The 22806-nt window shown below is 43.0% G+C and overlaps 2 protein-coding genes across 6 annotated transcripts in view; one reads left to right on the forward strand and one right to left on the reverse strand.

Annotated features, from left to right (window-relative positions):
• Nucleotides 1-115: 115 nt before the first annotated feature.
• Nucleotides 116-6329, forward strand: ORC6 (origin recognition complex subunit 6). Its single transcript, XM_074583051.1, has 7 exons — nt 116-228; nt 570-699; nt 1600-1763; nt 2588-2677; nt 3792-3904; nt 5182-5256; nt 5659-6329. Exons 1-7 carry the CDS (start codon nt 164-166, stop codon nt 5826-5828), a joined length of 807 nt encoding a protein of 268 aa, XP_074439152.1. The 5' UTR covers nt 116-163; the 3' UTR covers nt 5829-6329.
• A 128-nt stretch (nt 6330-6457) lies between these two features.
• The window catches only part of MYLK3 (myosin light chain kinase 3), a 61617-nt gene continuing 45268 nt past the window's right edge, over nt 6458-22806 (reverse strand). For all 5 annotated transcript variants that reach the window (XM_074583043.1, XM_074583044.1, XM_074583042.1 and 2 more), the window contains 10 exons: nt 20477-21048; nt 18561-18666; nt 17331-17424; nt 16901-17010; nt 16199-16340; nt 15058-15128; nt 13042-13170; nt 11835-11987; nt 9867-9999; nt 6458-8825 (listed from right to left, as the gene is read on the reverse strand). In XM_074583043.1, the coding sequence (XP_074439144.1) occupies nt 8754-8825; nt 9867-9999; nt 11835-11987; nt 13042-13170; nt 15058-15128; nt 16199-16340; nt 16901-17010; nt 17331-17424; nt 18561-18666; nt 20477-21048 (1582 nt within the window). In that variant the 3' untranslated portion in view covers nt 6458-8753. The remainder of the gene's footprint in view (nt 8826-9866; nt 10000-11834; nt 11988-13041; nt 13171-15057; nt 15129-16198; nt 16341-16900; nt 17011-17330; nt 17425-18560; nt 18667-20476; nt 21049-22806) is intronic.

Here is a 22806-nt window from a genome sequence, read left to right on the forward strand (position 1 = left end):
CGCCCCACCGCCGCCCTGTGGCCTTCCCATTGGTCCGCTCCGAGGAAGTGGTCCGCTCCAGGCCGATTGGCGTTAGAGGGCGGTGATTGGCGGCGGAGCCGGCCAGTCGGCGGCCGGAGCGGGCGGCGGGCACGGTGGGCACGGCGGGCGGGCGGGTGGCGACATGGAGCGCGGCGCGGTGCGGCGCCTGGCCGCCCGGCTGGGCCTCGCCGAGCCCGCTGTCGTCAGGTACCGCAGAGCAGCACCCCCCCGGGCGGCTCGGCCCCGGGAGAGCCGCGGGAGCGGCGACGGCCGTTATCGGGGGACGGGGGGGTGTATCTGAGGGGGTGGGTGCCGTCCCCGCGCTTACAGAAGGGCCCGCGGGACGTGCGGCCGTCCCAGTTACGGCCCGGCAGCTCCCGCTCCCGGCCGGGAGAGCGGGCCCCTCCCTGGGGCACGGACGGGCCTGGCGGCTCCCTCTCCCCCTCAGCCGGCGGCGCGGCCGGGCCGGTGGGCCGGGCGGGTTCCTGCCCACTCTCTTCTAACTGCGGTTTTGTTAACGAGGGCTTGGTGTGCGGGGTGTTTTGCAGAAAAGCTGAAGAGTACCTGCGGCTGTCCCAGGTGAAATGCACGGGGCTGATGGCTCAGATGACAGCGACAAGCAGCGCCGTGATGTGCCTGGACCTGGCGGCTGGTTTCATGAAACAACCGGTTGACAAAGTAAGATGCAGCGTATGACTGGTCTGGCCGGTGCGGGCTCCATAAGTCCACTAAAATCCTTGTTCTGTGTAGAGCGTGTTGGGAGCGGGAAAGGGATAGCAATAACTGCCGTTAGCCCAGCCCCGGTGTGCTGCTGAACACAGAGTTAGAGCTTTCGCTGCTCAGAGTTTGAAACAGGGCAAATTGAGATCAGTGTCGAAGGCATTTCACAAGCGGAGCTTGCTTTGTTATAATTTCAGCTCTTCCAGTAATAAATAAATTACCAGTTAGGATGTTAAATTTAAGATCTGTCCCTTCCCCTGAGGATGGGAAGCAGTGGCTCCAAGGAATCCCTCTCTGTAGTGGTGCCTGTAAACCTCCATCTGCAGACCTGCTGGGTAAACGGCACTGAGCTGCCAAAATAATCATAGAATCGTAGAATGGTTTGGGTTGGAAGGGCCTTAAAGATCATCTAGTTCCAACCCCCCTGTCGTGGGCACGGACAAGATGTTCTTGATTGTCGATTCACAGACAGAGAAGAATTTAATTGGACCTGACCCCATGAGGAGTAGCGTGAAACTATTGCTCAGCTCTTCAAGTTGCCCAGATCTTAGTTACCTTTCTTTTTAACCACCTTGTGATAAAAGGGCCATGTCATATTAGGTGGAAAAGACAAACCTCACTTCCAGTGAAATGGTCTAAAAATAACACTGCATTAAAAGATGTGGCATTCCTAGGCGGTTAATCTTTCTGCGTGCAGTCAAAATTTTCATCATCCGTTGCACAAATTTGTTTAATATAGCAATTGAACTTTATTTTATGACGTTGTGTAGTTTCTCCCTGGTCTGTTTTGGTTGCCTGAATAAGATGTCGTGAAGGAATCTTGCTAATTCTTGGTGTTTGTCTTCGTCTTCTTGAAAGAGCTATTTTGTTAAACTCTCCGGTTTGAACAAGACGACCTACCAGAGCTCCATGAAGTCTTTGGAGTGTTTGCTAGAGGTCAACCCCAGACTGGGAATGCGAGACTTGGCTGTGCAATTCTGCTGCACAGAGGCAGTGAGCACCGCTTCAAAAATACTACAGAGGTGAGGAGGCTCTTGTGAGCACACACTGGTAACCACTAGTAAGATTCGTTGTTTGTTAGATGTATAAAGAGCTTGGTGGTTTGAAGGGCCAGGTATCTCCCACTGACTGGAGTGGTGAGGTGAGTTCTGAGCTCTGACACTCCAGCGATTTATGTAGGCCACTTTTTAGAATATGTGTCAAAAAGACAGTCTGGGCATCTCAGTAAGTCATTGTCCGAGTCCCAGTCACTCTGATAGCATATGTTTAAATGCTGTTAGGGATTTAGAATATGCTGAGTTGCAGGTCAGTGAACAAAGGCTCTGTAAGCTTGTCAATGCTACAAACTAAAAAAAAAATAACTTGGGGATGGGTGGACAAGAAAAAAATAATTTCTTTAGTGCTGCACAACCATCATGTCACTTTGTATATTTAAGGCTCCATCTGTGTAATATACATATTAGAGGAATCAAAGGAACTGTAATTCTGCCCACTATTACAGGATGGATTTATGCAAAGCACCTCATTTTAACTTTTAGATGTAATATAGAGAGAAAAGTGGATGGGAAGCACAAGAAATAGATTTTACTGACGTGCCTAGATCCAGATCCCCAATTTAAAATATCTTTAATTCAAAAAGAGGAGATGATCCTAATTCCCTTCCTTCCCCTAGTCTCTCCTGCTCTTCTCAGCCAGTAGCAGCTGTTTCTGCTTGACTGGGTTGCAAAGGACCAAGTGGTCCAAGAGGAGACCTGTTCAACCGCTGAGTACCATGTGACAAATTCATTTCAACAGCTTCATTTGAGGCAAATGCGCTATACAATTATCTCTTATTGTTGTCCTTTAGGTATGAATCCAGCCTCTCTGAAGCACAGCAAATGGACCTTGATTTCTCAAAACCACTGTTCATAACAGCTGCACTATTCACTGCGTGCAGGTGAGTATAGCTTGAGGGATCTTTTATGGGCTTAAATGCCTAGTGAGACATCAAACAGAAACAGTGCTTAGAGTGTAAGCGGCTGATTCATTCAGCATGTCTGAATGGTCTGAATGGTCTTGCTTAGCGCATCCTGCCGCACTACTTCTGGAAATGGAGACAGCTGTAGCAAACCAGGCCTTTCCTACAGTGAAGTCTCCAACCTATACTGCATTTACCTTTAGGTGAAAGCAGAAGTGTTACATCAAATACACAGGAAAGGATCTTGAGTTACTTATCCTACAATAAATGAAATTTGTCTCCCCTGGCGTGTAAGTAGATGCTGCGGGTAATTCCATTAGGACATATCCATGGCAGTGGCTGAAGAACTTCTGTTAGTGTTTTGCACTTCACCCTCCTTCCTCTCAGACTAATCAGCATAACATAATTCCAGAGTAACGTTTTCAGATTTAGTGGGATTTTTTTTCCCTTGTCAGGATAGATTTGAGCTGGGCACAAAGCAAAAAGTGGCTTTTGGTGAGATACTGCTCAAGGTGGAAGAATGGCTGCTGGCTTACTTCTGAGCACCAAACAGCAGCCATTCTGAAGGAGAAAAAACCTTTGGGAGATGGATCCAGTAGCTGTAAGCCTGCATCACCGTGGAAGATGGGGGCCAGAAGCACCTGACTCAGCCAGCCCTTTGTAAGAATTTGCTTACATGCAGATATCTGCTCTGTCAGTATTATGCCTTGTACCAAGCTTATTAAGTGATTCAGGTGCTGTGTAGTCACATAGCTCCTGACAAATGTTCTCTTGACACAGGGGGTCCCATTCAGCTTTTTGCAGTAGGAGGATTTTATCCTGGTTACTTCAGAATCTGTAAAGTACCTTTTCCTAATAGAATTTCCTCATGTAACTTGAGCTAACCCTGGGTCTTAATTTCTGATCCATATTGACTGAGTAGTGTAGGGGTCTATTTTTAAGTTGGTTTCTGAGTGAGACAAGGATTAGATAGGTTGAAAACTCAGGTCTACCTTCCTCATTCTCACAGGTAGTGAGAGTATAGTAAATGTCACCTCACCTGAGTGATAGTTGCTTGAGTATCGCTTTGTGTAGAGACGACTTTCTCTTGTAGGTGTTTGAAGCTAAAACTGGACAAAACTAAAATGTTGGCTACATCTGGGGTGAAAAAAGCAATATTTGACCGTCTGTGCAATCAGCTGGAGAAGATAAGCCAGCAACTCAGAGGTAAATTTTTTGGCTTTACCTCTGTACAACAGGGTACCCATCGCCTGGCCTCACAGTGCCCCATCGTTTTCCACTGGTGATTTCATTCTGATCACTTTCAGATGCTCCCTTTCAGCCAAACCTGCCCATCCATTCCAGCATGTTTTCCATACCCCAGTTCCGAGTCACAGTAGTTGCTTCTGGGGAAGTCAAAGCAGCTTAGCATGTGGCAAGGCCAAAAATAAGTATTTTTCTCTCTTCTCAAATGCTCGCTGTTCCTTACATTCTCTGCTGCTGCAATTTATTCCCTGCTTCTCCCATACTACCTGACCTATCTTGGATTCCTCCTTCTTGCTTGCTTTCTGCATTCCGTTAACATGGCAACATGACACAGAAATTAACATAAACATCTGCTACCTCTGTTGCTTTGACTGACTCACTCCTGTGTTTTCCTTTCCCCCACTGCAGGATTAACAAGCTGAAGCCTTGCTCTTCTGGTAGTAATTCAGCCATTACCTGACACCATCCCTCCACATGCAGCAGACAAACATGAGGAATCTTCCTCGCCTGGTCTTGTACCTGCTGCCCTCTCCATTCGTTTTTGTGGAGAAGGAAGATTGAAATACAACAGACATCTTCCTGTCCTTGTATCTCTGCTCCTTCCTACTTATCTCTTATTTCCTTTTCTAGGCTTTCATTCTGACTCTCCCACTGACAGTACCCCTGCTTCACCCTGTCTTCACACTCTGTATCTTGAAGGTTTCTGGAATGTGCTACCTGAATCCAAACCAAAAGCTGCTGCTCTCTCCCAAGGCTTGGACCTTCCCCTAGTGCAGTACCCTATAAAAAACCCAAAAACCTTACCCCATCACTAAAGCAGCTAAAGGCAGCTAGGAATTTCTGTATCAGTTCAGGGAAGAGCGTGCGTCTGGACAGCCCCCCCAGCCCCATAATACAAAGTGTGGAAATGGGATAGGAGGGGAAGAAATAACTGAGAATCCTGCCTGAGTAATCAAGAAGGGTAGAGGTACGTTTTGAGGGTACAAACATGGTGGATCATTGTGATTACAAATGCAGCAGCAGCGCTAGTTAAAGCGGCCAACCAGTCTGTGCAACCCTTGAAGTGTGCTGGCACCTCTGCATGTACAGCTTGGCCACCAGGCTGGACCAGGGAACTGCTCCGACTGGGAGACAAGACTTTTGGAAGGTGGCGTTGCTGTCAAAGAATGGCATGTAGAACAGCACTCTTTTGGGCCCAAACACCATTCAGAAATAAAGCACCTTACTTATTTTTTTAGAAGAAGATGTTCCACTGGCTGCGGAGACACCTGAAAGCTTGCAGACCAACCTGGAGTACTGTGAGAGGGAAGATGGTAAGTTGTGTTTAGCTGTGAACTTAAAATCACCTCACCGGGGCAGTTCTGAGCTTTAGGGCTGCTTAATATTTTAGTTGCGTAATATGCCATAACATTCAGTTGGCAGCAGCCACCTCCATTCTGCAAACCACTCGCTAATGAAAGGACAAGGAGAACCTAGGAGAAGGACAATGGTGTTTGCACTGAGTAGTCCTAGTAGAATTAAGGACAACTCTTGCATTCAGACACAGAGGTGAAAAGGTGGCTGTTGCAGCAGGGGAGGGGAGCAGCAAACCACAGGATTGGGTAACGCTGTGACAGACCCCGTGCTTGTGTCTGTACATTTGCTCACTGCCATGGTTATTCCCAGCAACATACTGCCCATGATTGCCTGTCACGGACTTTCTTCTTTTCTCGTAGGTTCTGAAGATGATGAGGAGATGCCATGTAAACGGCCTAAGACTGAAACGAAGCAAGACTATGAAGAATGGAAAAAGAAAATCCTGGAAAATGCTGCTAAGGCACAAGAGACAAGTAGGGGCACTGTCTCTGCAGTGCCACCTAGTAATACCACTGCTGCTTGCTCATAATTTTAACTCTCCCTCTGCTTTAACAAGAGTTCCAGCAGCATATGAGTGATGGCTGCCTGGTAGCAAGCTAATTTTATTAGCTATTTTTTAAATATTTAAGAAAGTTATTTTTAGTAAATGACCCCAGAATTGAGGCGATTTTACAAGAAGCCTGACTACTTGCCAGGCTGGTACCTGAGCAGCTGTGGCATTAGGCGGTAGAATAGCTTCGTTCTCCTGCTGCAAGAAGCAGGTAACAGTCTAATGCTGTGCTAAGTGTAAATAAGTTGTATGTCCTTGGCCCCCTGGATAGAAGTAGTCAGTGAAAAAAGTGAACTGCAAAACCAGCAGAGGAATTAAAACCAGTATTTTATTTTTAATTTTATTTTTTACTGTTGAAGAAATATTGTTTAGTCACCAGATCTGACTTATTTTTATGACCTGTGGGGTTTTATGACCCTGTAAGGGGTCCCAGATATTCCAAGAAACAATAAAGATACTGGAAGGAAAAGCTTTGTATTATGACACTGGGTTCTTTGTACTTGTCGTATATAAAACCCTTAGAGCATAAAATAAAAGACACAGAGGAGATGTCTGTGCTTTAAGAAGGAAGAGATCGAGGGGACAAGGATCTTGTCTGAGCAATACATGTTTTTTGCATCCTGCAGTCATAAACTTAGTAGAGAGGACAGAGTGCCCTGCCCTCTACTTCTCAGTGGCAGCTTCTCCAGTGCTACGCTTCCATCCCAGCTACTCAAACTACAATTTGTGTTAACTATTTTTTGAAGGAAAATCACAACTTTTAGCAGTACGGGGCTGGTGTAACTCTAATCAAACCAATCCCAGTCTTCTGCCCAGCATTTGTGTTAGCCTCTTCAAAAAATAGAGGAAGCAGCACGCAGTAACTGGAAAATGAAAACTTACTGGCCATTTTCCTTTCACTTCTCCTCCTCCCAGTGCACGAAAAAAGGAAATCACTTGAAGCCAACTTTAATTAGCAAGAGCTAATACGAGTTCTGAAATGTAACATTAACTATCAGGGAATGGACACCAAACAAATACCTGATGTGCAGATAAAATACTGGGTAATTAATGCACATTGAGTAAGAGCCGTAACAAAATGTCTGCAGTTTGAAGTTTAATCTAGTATGTAGCAGAAGGTGCTCGGGAGAGAATATATTGCCTCGTACATTAGCATTCTGTTGTTAAGACCTATTCAGAGATGCTTTCAGGTTTGTTTGGTGGGGGTTTTAAACAAAAATTGAGGAATAGGCTTGTTCCACTTTAATGGAATTTATTAGTATTAATTCACAAATATACAGACCAATTCATACAATCACATTTAGCATGCAGAACCTCTGTGGAAGGAAAACATGAACAGAAGTGGGCCTTCACAGAAGGTGTACATTGTCAAGATTATTTCACTTGATTTTAATAACTGTCTCAATTCTGGAAACGCTGTAGAAGTCCAGAATTCAGGACTATGCAAAGTGAGAAGCACTACAGTGGAAAAGATAACTAGACAAGGGTAAGCCAGTCTTACAAACCTCTTTATTAGCAACCAACACTTTTGCTAATTCACGGGACATGAAAGTCCATGAAGTTAAAGGGAGCTTTACAGTGGTTTGATGTCTTTGCTGAAAGCTAGTTTTAGTAGTATTAGTTTCTTTTTTTCATAGGAGCCCATCCAGCTCACAATGAGTTTTGCAGAATCTAGAACAGGAATGAAGGAAACCACAGGTTTAATAAATGATGTTATACTTTTAGCTGAGAGATTGTAAGTGGCTCCAATTCTTTATACATCAGGAAAAAGTTTAAAATTCAAAATAAGTTAGTATCGTGAAGAAAACATTTAATGTTCAAGAGCAAAGTGGAGGAAAAGAGGACTTCAACATTCTGGCTGGGCTATAGGGAGATTCTGGCAATACACCATTTCCCTGCCACTGAACAGCAATAAAACCTATTTTGCATATCACACCATATCAGTTTCTCAGACTTCATCAAGATGATCAGAGAGGAGAAAAAATCCTCAAACTAGAACTTAAAAAATTAAGGGCTGCAGTCACAGCCAAGGAGAAGCACTTAAAACCTTCAAATACATATAAAACAGTGCCTGTAAATTTCTTTCTGGACAACACGAGATCTTTTTGCATAGACTCAATGGTCATTAGGCGATTTTTATTTGTGGCAGTTTCACCTATCTCCTTCCAAAAGTTCAATCAATTCAGCTCAATTCAACTTACCATAAGAAAAAGCAGCAATGGACCAATGGACTTAAGTTGCCTCAAACCAGGATTCTTCATATTTCCTAACTACGCCGTGACTTTTTTAAAGGAGAGAGGAGAATAAAAAAAACCCAACAAACTAAAGCCATTCAACTGCGAGTAGTTGCACTGAATCATCATCATGTTCGGGGGAAAAAATTGATCTTTTTGGAAAAATTATAGACGAAAAGGATCTCCGGTATCTTTTGTTCTAAGTAACAAACACCTGAGGGAAAAACTGTGCCATTGTTGTGGCAGTGCTCTAAAACTGATGACATACATCAGTCATGAAGAAAGTCTTGAGAGATTCCATGCTCAGTGTGAGAAACCAGAAAACTGAGAAGATGTTTTCTGTTGTAAACACACCACCAGTACTCTGCAGAATCAAAGCCTTCAGCGAGAAGTCAGCTCCAGTAACAGCTTTGTTTTTCCATCACTATGTACAACAACTGAAAACTGGTAAAACAAACAAACAAGGTAGCTTCTGCTTTCAGAAATTATTTCAGTGCCTCTGCCTTGAGGCAATTCTGGAACCTTAGCACTAACTCACATAATATTTGAGGAGGACAGACCCAAAACCTTAGATGTTATAAAATAAGGGGGTAGAAATTATTGAAGGTACTCAGTCTTTCTTCCATGGCTTCATGTCCGTCTCCAAGAGGGGCAGATGCTTCATACAAGCTTACGCAAGCTTCACAGACATACTCTGAAATCTCTTCAGCCTGTTAGCAGCAGCCACCACATAAAAATGTTTCTGTGAACAAAACAGAACAGTCCAAGCGTGAGCCAACTGAGGTAAAGGACCTTTTCTGTGGCTGGCATGAGGTTTTCTTCTTGGTAAATCCACTTACCTCTAGTGACCCACACCTGGTGTGGATGGCAGCACAGAACAGCTTTGCATCGGGGAACTACTGATTACTGCAGAACAGACCACTGCTCCGGTTGACTGCTGTCAACTTCTGCAGCGTTATTACAAATTGTACAGTGACACATCTTTAGATTATGTATTTTTTAAAATGTAAGTGCAGAATTCTGACCAAACAGCTGGAGTGCAGGAGTGGAAAAAGTGTAAGCCTCTGGTTTCACTCCTTGGCAAGGAATTACAACTCCAGTAACAAAAGGAAAGGAAATGGTCCTCACTTGAGTTTTCCTTGGATTTCCACATGCTTATTTGTAACAAGATCACTGCGTCCACCTTCCAGGATCAATTATCTATAATCCAATACAGGCTTCAACAGACAGTCTTATCTATCACTTTTGCATCCAAAATTTAGTTCTGAAGGAGCATGGGGTTATCAGAAAGGTCCTGAAGGGCTCTGTGGATGGGTTGGAGCCTAATTTTTTCTCTCCCCCACACTTCTACTCTCTGCAACAGGAGGCACAAAGCTGCCTTATGTTGTAACCCTACTCCATAGCGGCAACAGAATAATTCAACTGCTGTCAATGGAAAAAAAATCTCTCCAATATGAAGTGAAAGAACATTTAATATCAGCTAAGCAGCATCTGAAGCCTCAGAGCTTAGAGAGAGAAAAAAAATGTAAAACTTCTAAACACCAATCAGAAGGAGTAAAAATTGAAACCAAACTTGCTAAAAATAGAAGCAGTATCATTCTGCAGGAGGAAAAAAAAAACCAATCTTAATTTACAACTGAAAATAGACTTCCCAAACTCATATTTACACGAAAGAAGCCTGTGGGCAGAAGTGAGCCATCATACAAAAAAAGGCAGGAATGGCTCTGCCTGTGTCGAGCTGATTTCCCTCTGGAAGTAGACTGGCCAGGCTTTATCTATTTACCTTCCATTTTCTTTGAGCCAGGTAACTCTGCAGCAACAACTGGGACTTCAGACGGAGCTTGGACTTCTTGGCTTTGGCAGGCAGATTGTCCAACCACTCGTGCTTCAGGCACTGTGTTGCACTCATCCGGCAGCTGCGGGAGAGGAAGTCTTTCATGTAAATCCAGGTACCCCCGTTGCCATTTTCTCAGTGCCCTGTGCTCCTCAATATTATTGATAAAGAAACTGCTTTAAATGAACAAACACAAGCGAGCAGAGATGCCTCCTGAGATGCTGTTCATCCCAGTGGATAGGACTCTAATGACACCCTGCACTCTCCAGCGTAGGGGGTGAGAGGTGTGAAAAGCTGCTGCTGGGCCTGCAGTGGGTTGATGTATTTTTTTGCCTTGTTAGGGTTTGGGCTGGGGTGTGTTTTTTTTCTTTGAAGCAGCAGCTGTACAGGTTCGTCAGTTTATGTATCACTCTGTTATGTGAATGCAGAACTTTGCTAAGAGAATCAGTGCGTATAGAAACACAACGTTTGTAGTGTTATGCCTGTCCTGACAGTGCAGACTTATTCTGTGCCTCATATTTAAAAAGCACGGTTGTTTACTTACCCTAAACTTGGATCAAGCTAAGCACGCATTATATTCTGACATTGAATAACGGGCCCAAGTGTGAAGGCCTATCCAAAGAACTTTGAGAAATATATGGTAATAGAGGAAATCTTGGGGGAGAGGTGTTGAGAAAAAAAGTTTTATTTGCCTTTTTTTTTTTTTCCAAAACAAAAGCCTATGTCTAACTCCTGAGCTTTGTCTGAGCTGTCAACAAGAAGATGATGAAAAGACGACTTCTGCCTGCTCGCACCTCGTTTCAGTAGTCAGGGGAGGCAGGTACAGGTCTTGCACAAGGCCAGACCTGCTGTCCCAGCGTGGCAAAGGCGCCGCGTCTGCAGGAGAGCGGAGGCTGTCCCATATACCTCGTCAACAACTGGCCCAATTAATTGTTGCTCTTCGCATCCCACTGACAATACTCTTGCACAGTCTTTTCATTCACAGCTTCTAACCAGACTTTGCATAGTGTCCCTCTGGAATATCTATTCCCATTGCACAGAAAAATGGAAGACTCCAAAGAAAAGTTTGCAGTCTCACAGCATATCATCACCACAGTCTGAGAAAAAAACCTCTTTGTTGTTTCCTGCTGGTAATACGCTAAAGTTCAGTTTATTCTTAGCTTTTCATATGACTTATTGTTCAAAATGTAATTAGTACTAGAACTGATTTGTTTAATTTAGGTAATGATCTGGAAGCTGTTAATATTCTAAGCACTCCTTTGAATTCCCCTCGAACACACAATCTGGTTTACTGTATGCATCATTTCCTGTTTTGGTTAGTTTTGTATCACTGCTCAGCAAGAGAAAAATTTCTCTACTCCCTCACCCAGCCCCATATCCGGGGTCTGACATCTACATCATCTTCATTCTCTCCTGTGTTTCCTATGTGCAATCACTTGTCATTTCAGTGGAGCCAAGACCGAGAAGCCACACGCAGAGTTAAGTCCCAAATACTCCCTAATATCTACCAAATGCATGTAGACCACTTTAGAGGAGAACAATGCACATTTTCACAGCTGCAGCTTCCATTTATCCTCCATGGCATTCAAGAGACATTTTTGCAATTTGTGCCAGGGCTTGTGAGCATCCAAAGTAACAACAGAAATTGCTTTTGCTCAGAGAAGGAATACTAAAGACAGATTCCTACACAGCAAACCCTCTGTTCTGCCTGTATTGATGCTACTGAGAAAACCAACTTTCTTCAGTCAAGGTAGACAGACATTTGCCTTTTAAATAGGGGCTTCTGAATCACTGAGGAACTGCCCAGCAAGCACAGATACAGCTTACAAAAACGTCCCGTAGTAAATTCTTGTCATTGGCTAGGAGGAACTTAATGTTATTAGGTGCTACTGTCCTCACGATCAGACAAAGAGGTACCTTTTCTCCTTCACAAGTAATCTGGAAATGAAGTCTTTAGCTTCCTCTGATAGCTGTTCAAATGCTTCTGCATCAAAATCCCAGTTGCAATTGACCACATAATTCATTGTCTCTGCATCCGTTTCTCCCAGGAATGGGGACAGGCCACTAAGCCTTAAAAAAAGAAAGAAAGGGAGGGAGAGGAGTAGTTATTATATACAAGATGCGTTTATCTTTCTACGGATCCTCTGCTTTATAATTGTTGTTAGCTTATGGAGAAAGACTCTCAGCTATGGGGGGGTTCCACTTCTTAACCCCCGCCAAACTAAGCCAAGAGCGTGAGCAATACAGCGTTGTAGCGTTAGCGTTACTCTCGAGCGGTTCACTCGGCTTCGCCAGGGAGCACTGCTAATAGATCCCCAAGGAGACCAACTCCCTGTGGACGTAGGTACATACTTCAGTGCTTTCCCAGCTAGGAAAGCTAGGGGGACTCAAGAGCTTTCCTAAATCAAGGCCCGCATCCGTATTTGGCTTGAGTTAAACTGAATTCTGAACAATGGCATACTTTTTTCAATTAGTCTCTAAGCCCAGATTTATTGCTTCAGTCGTTTATTACTGCATTCAGTTGGGTTTCAGCTAACATATAAATTTAAACCAGAAGCATCTGTGAAAGATTCTGGGATGCAAAGTCAGCTCACCAGAAGGCAGAGACTTTGGACAGAGAAGCTGTCCATGGCCACCATCCAGACATCAGAAAAAAGGTTGAGCCCCATTTGTGACATGACATTTTTTAGACCCACGGCCTCAGTGCAGACATTAATTCCTCTGTGCAGACGCACACCAAGTCCAAGCTGCTAAAATGATCAGATTGCAAATTTGAAAAATAATTCAAGTCCTCAAACGCAATCAAAATGAAAATTCTGACATGCTTTGGGCAACTTTACAAGTAAAAAAAAAAAAAGACCTGATCCATTTTACCTTGCTAATTAAGATGGCAAGAGAGAACATTTACATAGTTATCAAAAGGATTATTTGGTTTTTTTAGAGACTGTACACACAGCGAGGTGCCTTTGCATTAAAGGCTGGGTTTTTTAACAGAATGAACTGGGAGGAGTCACACCAGATGGGCTCAGTGGTTGCTGCATTCCTGCTCTGCAGATGCCCTCCACTGGCGTGTCCCTGCAGAGCCTTTGGTGCCACTGCCATGACCCCTCGCAGGGTTACTCACAACATATACGTGATGACGCCTACACTCCACATGTCTGTTGGGAAGGAAACAAAGTCGTAGTTCACCACTTCAGGAGCCAGGAACTCTGGAGTTCCAAAATTAACCTTCAGTTTCTCACGAGGTTTGTACCTTTACCGGAAAGAGAGACACATCACTGCTGAGAGCAGGCTGGGGAACACAACTCACATTTGTTAAAATCAAGGCATGGCTTTTTGCCATGCGAGCACGGCAGAGCAAGCATAGGAGACTCACCAGGCAATCAGGACAGTATTAAGGTTTTCAAAAAAATGAATTGGTGAATTTTGCTGGGACTTCAGGTGAATACACCATCAGTTAAACCTTTCCTGGAGCAAAACCAGAAGGAAGACCAAGGGCAATAAAACCTGCAAAGGCCTCCCCCCAAGAGCGACAGCAGCTCTGCTCCCTGCCAGGCTCCACAGGATGCTTTCCAGCAGACGTTATCCAACATCAAACAAATAAAGCAGCTTCCATCAAAACAGGTTTGGAGAGCATTTGCTTAGTGGGATGTACCCAGCTACAGCTCAGGGCAAAGGTCTGTGTAACAGATAGGAGCACAATATAACTGCCAAGGTGGGACTCTCAAGAGGATTATTTGGGCTTGTAAGAAGTTAAACAGTGATCCATATAGGGAGAAAATGGTTCTGCTGTTTTATTGCTTAAAAGGGAACGGTTATGAAACTGAACTAGAAATAGTCACTGATGGCAGCTGGAGTTACATCTGCGAACAGACAGAGCAAACCATTAGAGCGTTGCTTTTTCGCTATTTTCTGGAATATCTTGTTTTCAAAACTGCTTTAGTAGAAGATTGCTTCTTTACCTTCCCAATTCAAAAAAAACCACCCAAAACCACAAAAAAAACACCCACCAACAAACCAACAACAAACCTCAATGTATTCATTTCTATTTTCATAAAATACTTGTAAAAGAAAAAAGTCCTTGGACAGATACATACACACATATAGGTACATCCATGCAGCAATGTACCAGATTTTGACTTAAAAAAAAAAAAAGCCTCAAAGGGTTTAGAAAAGAAATAGAGAAATGTTGGTGTTTTACTGTTATGCTAACAGCAGTCGTTCCTTTTAATTTCAGGGGCATTGACTCATGCTCCCACAGCTTTCCTGTAACACTCTCGTGACAGCAATGCAGAAGAATGGAGAAAAGTCCATATTTCTCTGAGGGTTTCCTGTTTCACATGGGATGGCTCAAACATGTTTTGTTTCCCCTCCCCTCCTTCAATCTCCATAAAGAGTTGAGCAGCTAATTTCCACAATTTGAACCTGCATAACAAAACCCAGCAGTCAAGAAGGCTCTGAGAGCCTTCATAGAGTCCCTAGAGTAAAAGCTCTACACGGGGAATAATTTTGAGATAATTAGAGCAGCAGTATAGCTTTATCCAACAGAAACGTTATTTGGAAAATGTAATTAGATAATTAATGCACACAGCAGAAAACGCATGCTCGCAGCGGCATACTGCTCGGCTCATTCACATTGCAGAGTTACTTTAGAGCTATCAAAATACATTAAAAAACCCCAAGACCTACCATGTTGAGGAATGGCTATATGAGAATGGGCACAGCACCATGCAGGACTGTCAGAAGTAAGCTATGCCTGCCTGCATGGAGAATTCCGAGTCACGCTGATAAGAAAGATGCTGAAGGCCGTGCTGACCTTCCTTAAGTCAGATAAACAACTTTGAGAAAGTAGACTGTGAGAGAACAGGAACAAACCTGGACCCAAGAAACTGCATGTAGGAGGAGTATGAATAATGTAATCTTTAGTGCACAGCCAATAGCTGTAAGACAAATAGGCATATTTAAGTATAAGAGTATAAAAGTCTGATGAAGCTGCAATAAAGCTGAAGCTTGCTTTATCACTCATATTGAGTCGACTGCTTGTTTCCCTCGCTCATCACACTACCAAAAATGTGTCAGAGGGTTTTGGGTTTATTTTGGTTTTATTTTTTTAAATAAATTCATATCTGAACTTTCTTACCTCCTTGCTAATCCAAAGTCAATAATTTTAATCTGGTTTCCTGTGTGATTTACACATAGTATGTTTTCAGGCTACAAAGAAAGAAGAGGGTATTTTGAGTTAAATGTATGACTGTTTGAGAGAGAGAGAGATCTAGCAAAACAATATCAAAGTCTCTGAGATTTTAATCATAGCTTTTTGTATAATACTTTTCCTTCTATTCCTATCATGTGAAAGAAGAATTTAACCGGCATGCTAAATTAGTGAAAGGTTTGGGTTTGGATCTACCATAAAGAAGTTTAACTTCTGTTCCTATATAACAATATTCCTATATTTCACCACAGATGACAATAGATTTCGCAATCGAAAGGCCCCCCTGTATAAAACAGTAGGGTCAGTCCGATGGTTGAGGCCTACCCACTGGATTTACTCCATAAGTATAAAAGTAACTCCAGAAAAAGCCACAAGAAACATATCAAATGCATCCTTTGGTTTGCCCATGAAGGCAAAAATTTGTTTTTCAATGAGAGTTTTTTCAAGGTGGGGACAGGGGGGACGATGGTGTCCAAATTGGTTATAAATGTAGAACTGTTGGCCTGTAGAACAGGCCAACCAGGTCTAACATCATTTGTGTAAGACATCGTATAAACAAGTAGAAAAAAATATCAGTTGCTTTTTCTGTTGAAAAAGATCCATTACTAAGGGGCCATTAGGAAAGCATGGTCATTTCACTGCAGTTCAGTTCCAGGCAGAAAAAAGTACAAACAATAAGAAGACTGAATAGGTATTTGAACACAGTTACGAGGAGGGTAGGGGGTTGTGGAGGAAAGACTGCAGGCATTTCTAGCCAAAGAGGGGTTTGGGTGTGGTTTTTTATTAATGACAAAAGGGCATTGTTAAATTCCACACAGAATGAAAAGCTTCTGATTTAAGAGAAGCAAAAGCACAGAACCCTGTTCATTTCACAATTCTAAGCAAGCTACCAAATCGACATTGACCAAAAAGTAATGAATCTCTAGAGCTCCATTCATTGTGGCTATTGAATTAAGTCTATTCCTTTATGACATAAATCCATTAAATGAGAAATGACTCTTGTAATTAGAGACTCTGTGGTGGTCCAAACCACAGGATCGCTAAAGAGCGGAGAGTATGAGCTACTGACCTTCAGATCTAAATGGAGAATATAATGCTGGTGCAAGTAGTGAACTCCTTCACAAATCTGTTTGGTAAACAGGATTGCATCCAACTCAGTTAAATTGTAGTTTTCATCTGTGATCCGGTCAAATAATTCACCACCATCAAGACTAAAATTTTGATATAGAAAAGTGTTAAAAACCCTAAAATTCCTCATCAGCCCAATGTATTTCCAGGTCGGGAACTTGCAGTCTCTAACGTAGCAAGGATCCTAACAACACATCCAATAAAAAGCATACCAGTAGTCTCAATGACTTCTAGAGACATTTCTGAGTGTGAAATTAAGTATCAATCTAAATTCAAAACTGGAAAAGTTGTCACTAACATTTGGGGGGGATATGTGCCAAACCCAACCCACACAAACACACACACCCCCTGGTGATTCAACGGGGACCTGGAGAACCTGCAGGGAGCACCAAAGTATCTATTATTCGCGCATCTTATTAGTCTAGAGAAAGTAAGTCCTCAACCTATAAAGTCTACCAAATGAAACTTCTCAAACTGAAAGCTATTTTACATGAGCTGACAACTAAATTTAATTCTGCACAAGTCTTTCAGGCTGGGAAACCACTCAAGTCTTCTTCACACCTTAGAATTCTCATTTCCTATTTCATTTAGTGACCTGAGAAAACCCAAACATCTGACAATTCCTGAGACCATTTAAACTTACTATTCCATGACCAAAGTGATATTATTTTTGGCTTCAAAAGCATCATAAAGCTGGATCAGATTCACATGATTTAATTGGTTCATGATGTTAATTTCATTTTTTACTTCCTCCTGAAAAAATAACAAATTAACAAAAAATGAGCAAAATACACTCCTTAAATTCCAATATATTCAAATACAATTATTTGCAAAACCCAATAACAGCTACACCCCAGGTCTCATGTGGACAGAAGGTTTAATCACAAAGACATGAGATGACAAACAGTCATATCAAGTCCAAGCTGTTAGTTACTGAGACAGATTTTACAGTATTTGATACTACGCAATGACAAGTTGCCTCTTAGGGCCTGATTCTGGGAAGCCGTGTTAAGGTGCTTGCAATGAGGCCAGGTTTAGAGTGTGCTCACTTGGGTTCACAGAAACATACTTACCCTCTCTTTTGCTCCTTTCACTTTTATGATTTTGGCTGCCAGGTTGAGACCAGTGGATATTTCCGTGCACTTGTGAACTTGCCCAAAACGTCCCCTGTTGATACCAAACAAAAGATGGGAAACCGACCTAACACAGCTCACTGCAGAAACTTTTCATACAACTATTCTTATCATTGATTAAAAATAGCACAGTACAAAGTGAACAGAATGAGGTGCCCAGCAGCATGAATCTCCTCTTTCTCTCGGCTTACGAAGGATTAGTTTTATCTTTCCAGCCAGTTGTTCAATGCTTACATTAAAATATTATGCCCCCGTCATATTACTACATTTCACTGCGGTATGATGACCTGATGATATTCTTTTTTGGTTCTGTAACTGTACCCGCTTGCTGTCCTTCAGTGATGCGTTAGTGGGTATATTAACAAGGATATTTCTGTCCTGATCTCATAACTTTTTAAATGACTATAAGACCAGTAATTGTAGCCACTCCACAGACTGCATTTCTTGGATGTTGTAAATTCTCCCCCATGTCACCCAGATACGTTAATGCCCCTTGGGATGATTTCTAAACACCATCTTCTCTGCTATTGCATCATCAGGCTTATACTTATTAAGCCATATTTGTACTTGGATCAACCCGTAAATCAAACCTTCTTGTCAGATAAGTAAGGATATGAGAATACAAAGGCTGAAGCAGCTGCAGACTTCCTATGAGTGAAAACTAAACGTAAGGTCAAAATAATTATAACTTCTCCCTTGGTTTTCTTTAACGTGCAGGTCAGCACAGAAAAGAGATTTTGCAAACTGCCTGACCTAATGGGTTTTGCTGACTTCAGATGCTCTGGATCTGTCTGCCTGAAGGTTACAGGTTTTCCTCATAAGACCAGCTATGGCCAGGATTATTATAACAAATGCAAAACACAGTCATCCAAGATCACAGTCCAGCATCTGAAAATGGAACTGTGGCAGAAACCAGTCACCTAAGGGACATCCCTGCCACACACCCCAAAAATCAACAGAAAGTTCATACAAAGAGCCCAGGCAACAGTGATAGCCCAAAAGGCCTCAGAGATGAACCTGCTGACTCTGGCTGCAGTGGGCTTGTATGTGCCTCACCCACAGACACCTTGGGGCTGTCTGAAGAAGATAGCTCTAGCTCTCCAGCTAACTGCATTTCTCCGTGCCTTAGCCACCACCAGCAGTACGGCACTAGGGACAGGGAATACTTACCCCCCCAGTACTTCGTGATGACACACCGAGTAGCACGTTGTCACCTCGGTTTGCTTGACACTCACTATGCGGTGTTCGAAAGGAGCCGGAGGAGAAGGGCTGTCATCTAAACAGGAGACAAGCCGGTCATTGAGATGCTCCTGCACACATTTCACCTCCCTCACAATACTGATTTCAGTCCATGGGACATGCACATCACCTGGTTGTGTTTGCTAAGTGTAACGAGAAGTCTCAGCTGCCTTCCATGCTCCCAGTATCCACAAAATCATACTCTTGAGCTCTCCCCAGCTTCAGCATTGCTGTTCCTCAAGGGATGAAACCAGTTCCTCAGACAGGCATTGCTGAGGCAGTGGGGACCACAAACGCGCACACACACAGCTCCTGCCTCACCGCAGCCCTCAGTGCCCCTCTGGTGGTGGGGCACTAGGGGAGAAACACTGGGGACAACACAAACACCCCCACAAGCCACATCCCGCTGCTGCCCACAAGCTGCTCATGCAAACACCCAAACCAGAACTGTAGTATGAAGTGCACTGCCCTCTCTCCCGTCTTTTCTCTTTGCTTCGCGTTCCTCTACCACACCATCATTTTTCCTTCTACTGGAATTCAGACAAGCACTGAAGTATCTGGATAACATTAAGCATGCAATTCCTTCGCTATTTTTAGAGTGGCATGCAAGTAAAATAACCACTGCATTTGCAGCTAGCCGTAAGAAGGGAGGTGCTGAAAATATCCAAAATCTCTGTTACTTCAAGTGAGGGACTTTTACTGCTAACACCATTTTACAGATGAGGAATAAATGCCCAGAATGGAGAACAGGATCCCACCTCCTGAATCTCAGCCCCGTTTTTTTAACACAGTAAACCCACTGGACACCTTTAGAAGATCAACATCTTAGTTTATGCATTAACAGAAGAGGTCACCTTAAAAAAAAAAAATCATCTGCAAGTTTAAAAAGGTTACACTTGATCCTCTTTTAATCATTATATGGCAGCTGGAAAGACCACCTCAAATACACAGCACTGATAAACGGTGACAGCTATTGGTAAGATCAGGAAGTTTCTCCTAGCAGTGAGACTTTTGCAGACAATGTCCAAGTTAAAGCTGCAAACATTAACATTACAAGTAGCAAGTTTAATCAGTTCCTGGGAAGCTAAATCAGTTAACCATGATACACTTAACATCCAAGTTTTTCTGGGATAAAGCTTCCATAAACCCACTTTTGGTGTCCCCCATTCAAAGCAATTTTACAATGAATCTCCAGATATCTTAGGCTGCAATTTAGCATGTATTCAACCCATCTCCAGCCACTGCTGAGAAAGCCAGATCCAGGTCAGGACATCTACCCATGTATGTATGTTCTGGGACATACACACACCTGTGCTGACAGGAGAGATGACTCCCTGAAACAATGTGATCAACCATTCAACACAGTAACCAAGAAGAGATCGATGGCAAATAACACAAAGACCACAGCAAGATACTCTTCCTGCAAGATTTTGCTGCTCTCTGAACCTCCAGTCCATAGCTGCTAAAGCATACCTAGTTTGCATACTCTCTTAAAGAATAAATGCTTAATCTAAAAAAAAAAAAACTAATTTTTTCAAAATTACTCATACTTCTGATCACACATTTACTTCACCCAATTGTATTTTAAAGGAACTTTTTTCCCCAAAACACACTTTAAAAGGAAAATTACTATTAAAATAATTTGTACAAATGTTAATTGACTTGTTATTTACATAGTCAAAGGTACCCATGGCATTTAGGCAAATGCTCTTGAACTGTAAGACTGAGCACTGGTCCAATTACTATTGCATATATTGTACATATATTGTGTATATTGTATATAACACACACAGGTAGCACAAAAATCTCAATGTAGAAGTTTCCAAGAGTAACTGTGAGCAACTTACCAATGATCATTTCATCCTGTGTGGGAAGCTCTTTGCTAGCTTCCAATGACTTATTCTCCTCTGGTGCCATTCCTGTACACTGACGGGCACCTTTTTCACTTCCCCCTGAAGACGCAGACTCAGATTCTCTCCTCTCAGAACTGGTATCCGTCAGGGATTCTTCTGCTTTTGCAGTTTCTTGATGGATTTTCACTTCTACTCCCAGATCTTTCGTAGGCTCCTTTGTAGAGGTATTCTGTGAGGTTATGGGCTTGCATTTTAATTCTGATTTCTCTTCAGCTTTTTTGCCTGACTTGGGTTTGCTCAGTAATGGCTGTTGCTTCCCTGTTTGAGGTGCAAGTTCATTTTGCTTATTGTCCCGTTTCACTTCTTGATTTGGCTCAGTGCTGATGTTTTTAGGACTCTGTTGAAGTTTTAATTTGTCAGGCGGCTGTTCGACTCCTTCTGCTTCTGCTGCTGTGGAGGATGGGGATTTTACTTTGGAACTTTTACCTCTGCGATCATTTAAGTTTCCTTCCTTGGTCATCTCAATCTTTTCTTTCATTTCAGTCATATGTACATTGATGGATATCCTGCAGAGCAAACAGTTGACATTTTATGCAGACAACTAGCCTTGCTTTTGTAACTTTGGGGGGGAAGAAAAATCTATAAGCTTCTGAAATCACAGCTTTCTACAGTATTGAAGAAATCTAACCACATCAATCCCCTCAGGAAATACTCACAACCCTAACGGAAGAGCACCAAAAAGCGTGCTGATGTTTTTTCTGTATCCTCATCTCTGTATATGCCTGCCTTCTGCTGAACACAAAGTGTTCACTGCAAAATGTTAATCCCACATTTGAAGACTAACTTACTTTTTGCAACTATTACGGTTGGTCTAACAACATACCATCACCTGGGCAGAGGGGGGGTACTGACTGCCTTCACAAATTAGAGACCGATTATCTAAATGACTGACTGCTCATACAGCTCTACAAATCCAAAGGTTTCCATCCATCCCAGTCCTCTTCCAGCTGGCTGACTTGCATACTCAAACATCTGTGTTTGTGTCTTCTGATGGGACAGCATTCTTCCCACACCTTTCTGTTAAAAATGTAACTTTCCTAAACTCTCTCACTCCATCAATGCTATATTCTTGGCATTCTAGCTACTGGAAAAGTTTAACAATTTTTTTTTTCCTCTTATGTTGCCTAAAAAGAATACGGGTTAAACCCAATTCTCTATGCTCCTAAAATCCATCAAAGACATTCGTGTGACAATTTTTGAGTCTACTGTTACTGCTCCAACTGTGATGAGCACACAGCCTGATTTCAGTGAGGCTGAATTCAAACTTGTCAAGTTGTAAAGTAGATTTTATACAACAGCAAGTAAAGAAAATTTCTGATGTCTAGGAGAGAACGTACCTCGTTTTCGCAGAATTTATTGCCTCTTTCAGTGGATCGGCCTTATTACAAAAGGAAATGTTTCTGCTTTTGCATAACAAGAGTCTGAAGTTTCACATTTTCAGCACCTTTAGCACCCTCGCGTTGTGCTATGAATCAAAGCTGCACCGGAGCGAGCTATCAGAGCAGCTGAACACAGCTCTGAGCAAACACTTCCACTGCTATCTAGACAAGCCTGAACTCGGCAGGACTCTTGGGCATTTCTCCAAGCAGAGGAACACAATGTTCTTTTGACACTTCTGCATGGGCTTACAGACTTCATTAAAAATTGTGTTCATTTTAGAGAGGCATTTACCACCCTCACGCGACTTCACACACAAAAGCATACCGGGTACCCAGTGCAGGAAGGCTGCAGCTTCCCCCCAGGGTTCACTCCAGGTTCTGCCTTCCAGTTATCCGTCAGCCTCCCTCCTCCCCAAACCAAAGTCTTTGGGCCTCAGACACCCCCCTGTCCAAACCAATCAGCTGCTTCAGAACCTGATGTTTATCTCCGAGTTCACCGCCTGGCACATCACAATCAACCAGCACTGACCGCCAAGGGGTAACGGCAACTGTTCCTCCATGGCTTCACGAAAACCTTGAGCCACCCTCAAAGGACAGCACAGGCAGAGGCAGTGCTCCGGTGGGCAGCAGGGCCGGACCTGCTCTGGCTGTTGAAGCACAGAGCCTATGGCTGCTCACCAGCCAGAGCCTAAAACCCACAGGGAAAACACAGGGAGGCCCCTCTGGTTTTAGTGTTGTTACAGCAACTAGTTTGGAGGTAGCAAGGTCTATAAGCTGTACACAAAGTTGTTCCTGAACATTTGAAAAGAGGTCACAGTAGTGAAAGCTTCTACTTTCTCCTGCCACATCCTTACACTCAGCCTCTTAGGAGAAAAATATCCCAGA

The sequence above is a fragment of the Larus michahellis genome, chromosome 4 (assembly GCF_964199755.1).
Source record: "Larus michahellis chromosome 4, bLarMic1.1, whole genome shotgun sequence".
In the NCBI taxonomy this organism is placed as follows: domain Eukaryota; kingdom Metazoa; phylum Chordata; class Aves; order Charadriiformes; family Laridae; genus Larus; species Larus michahellis.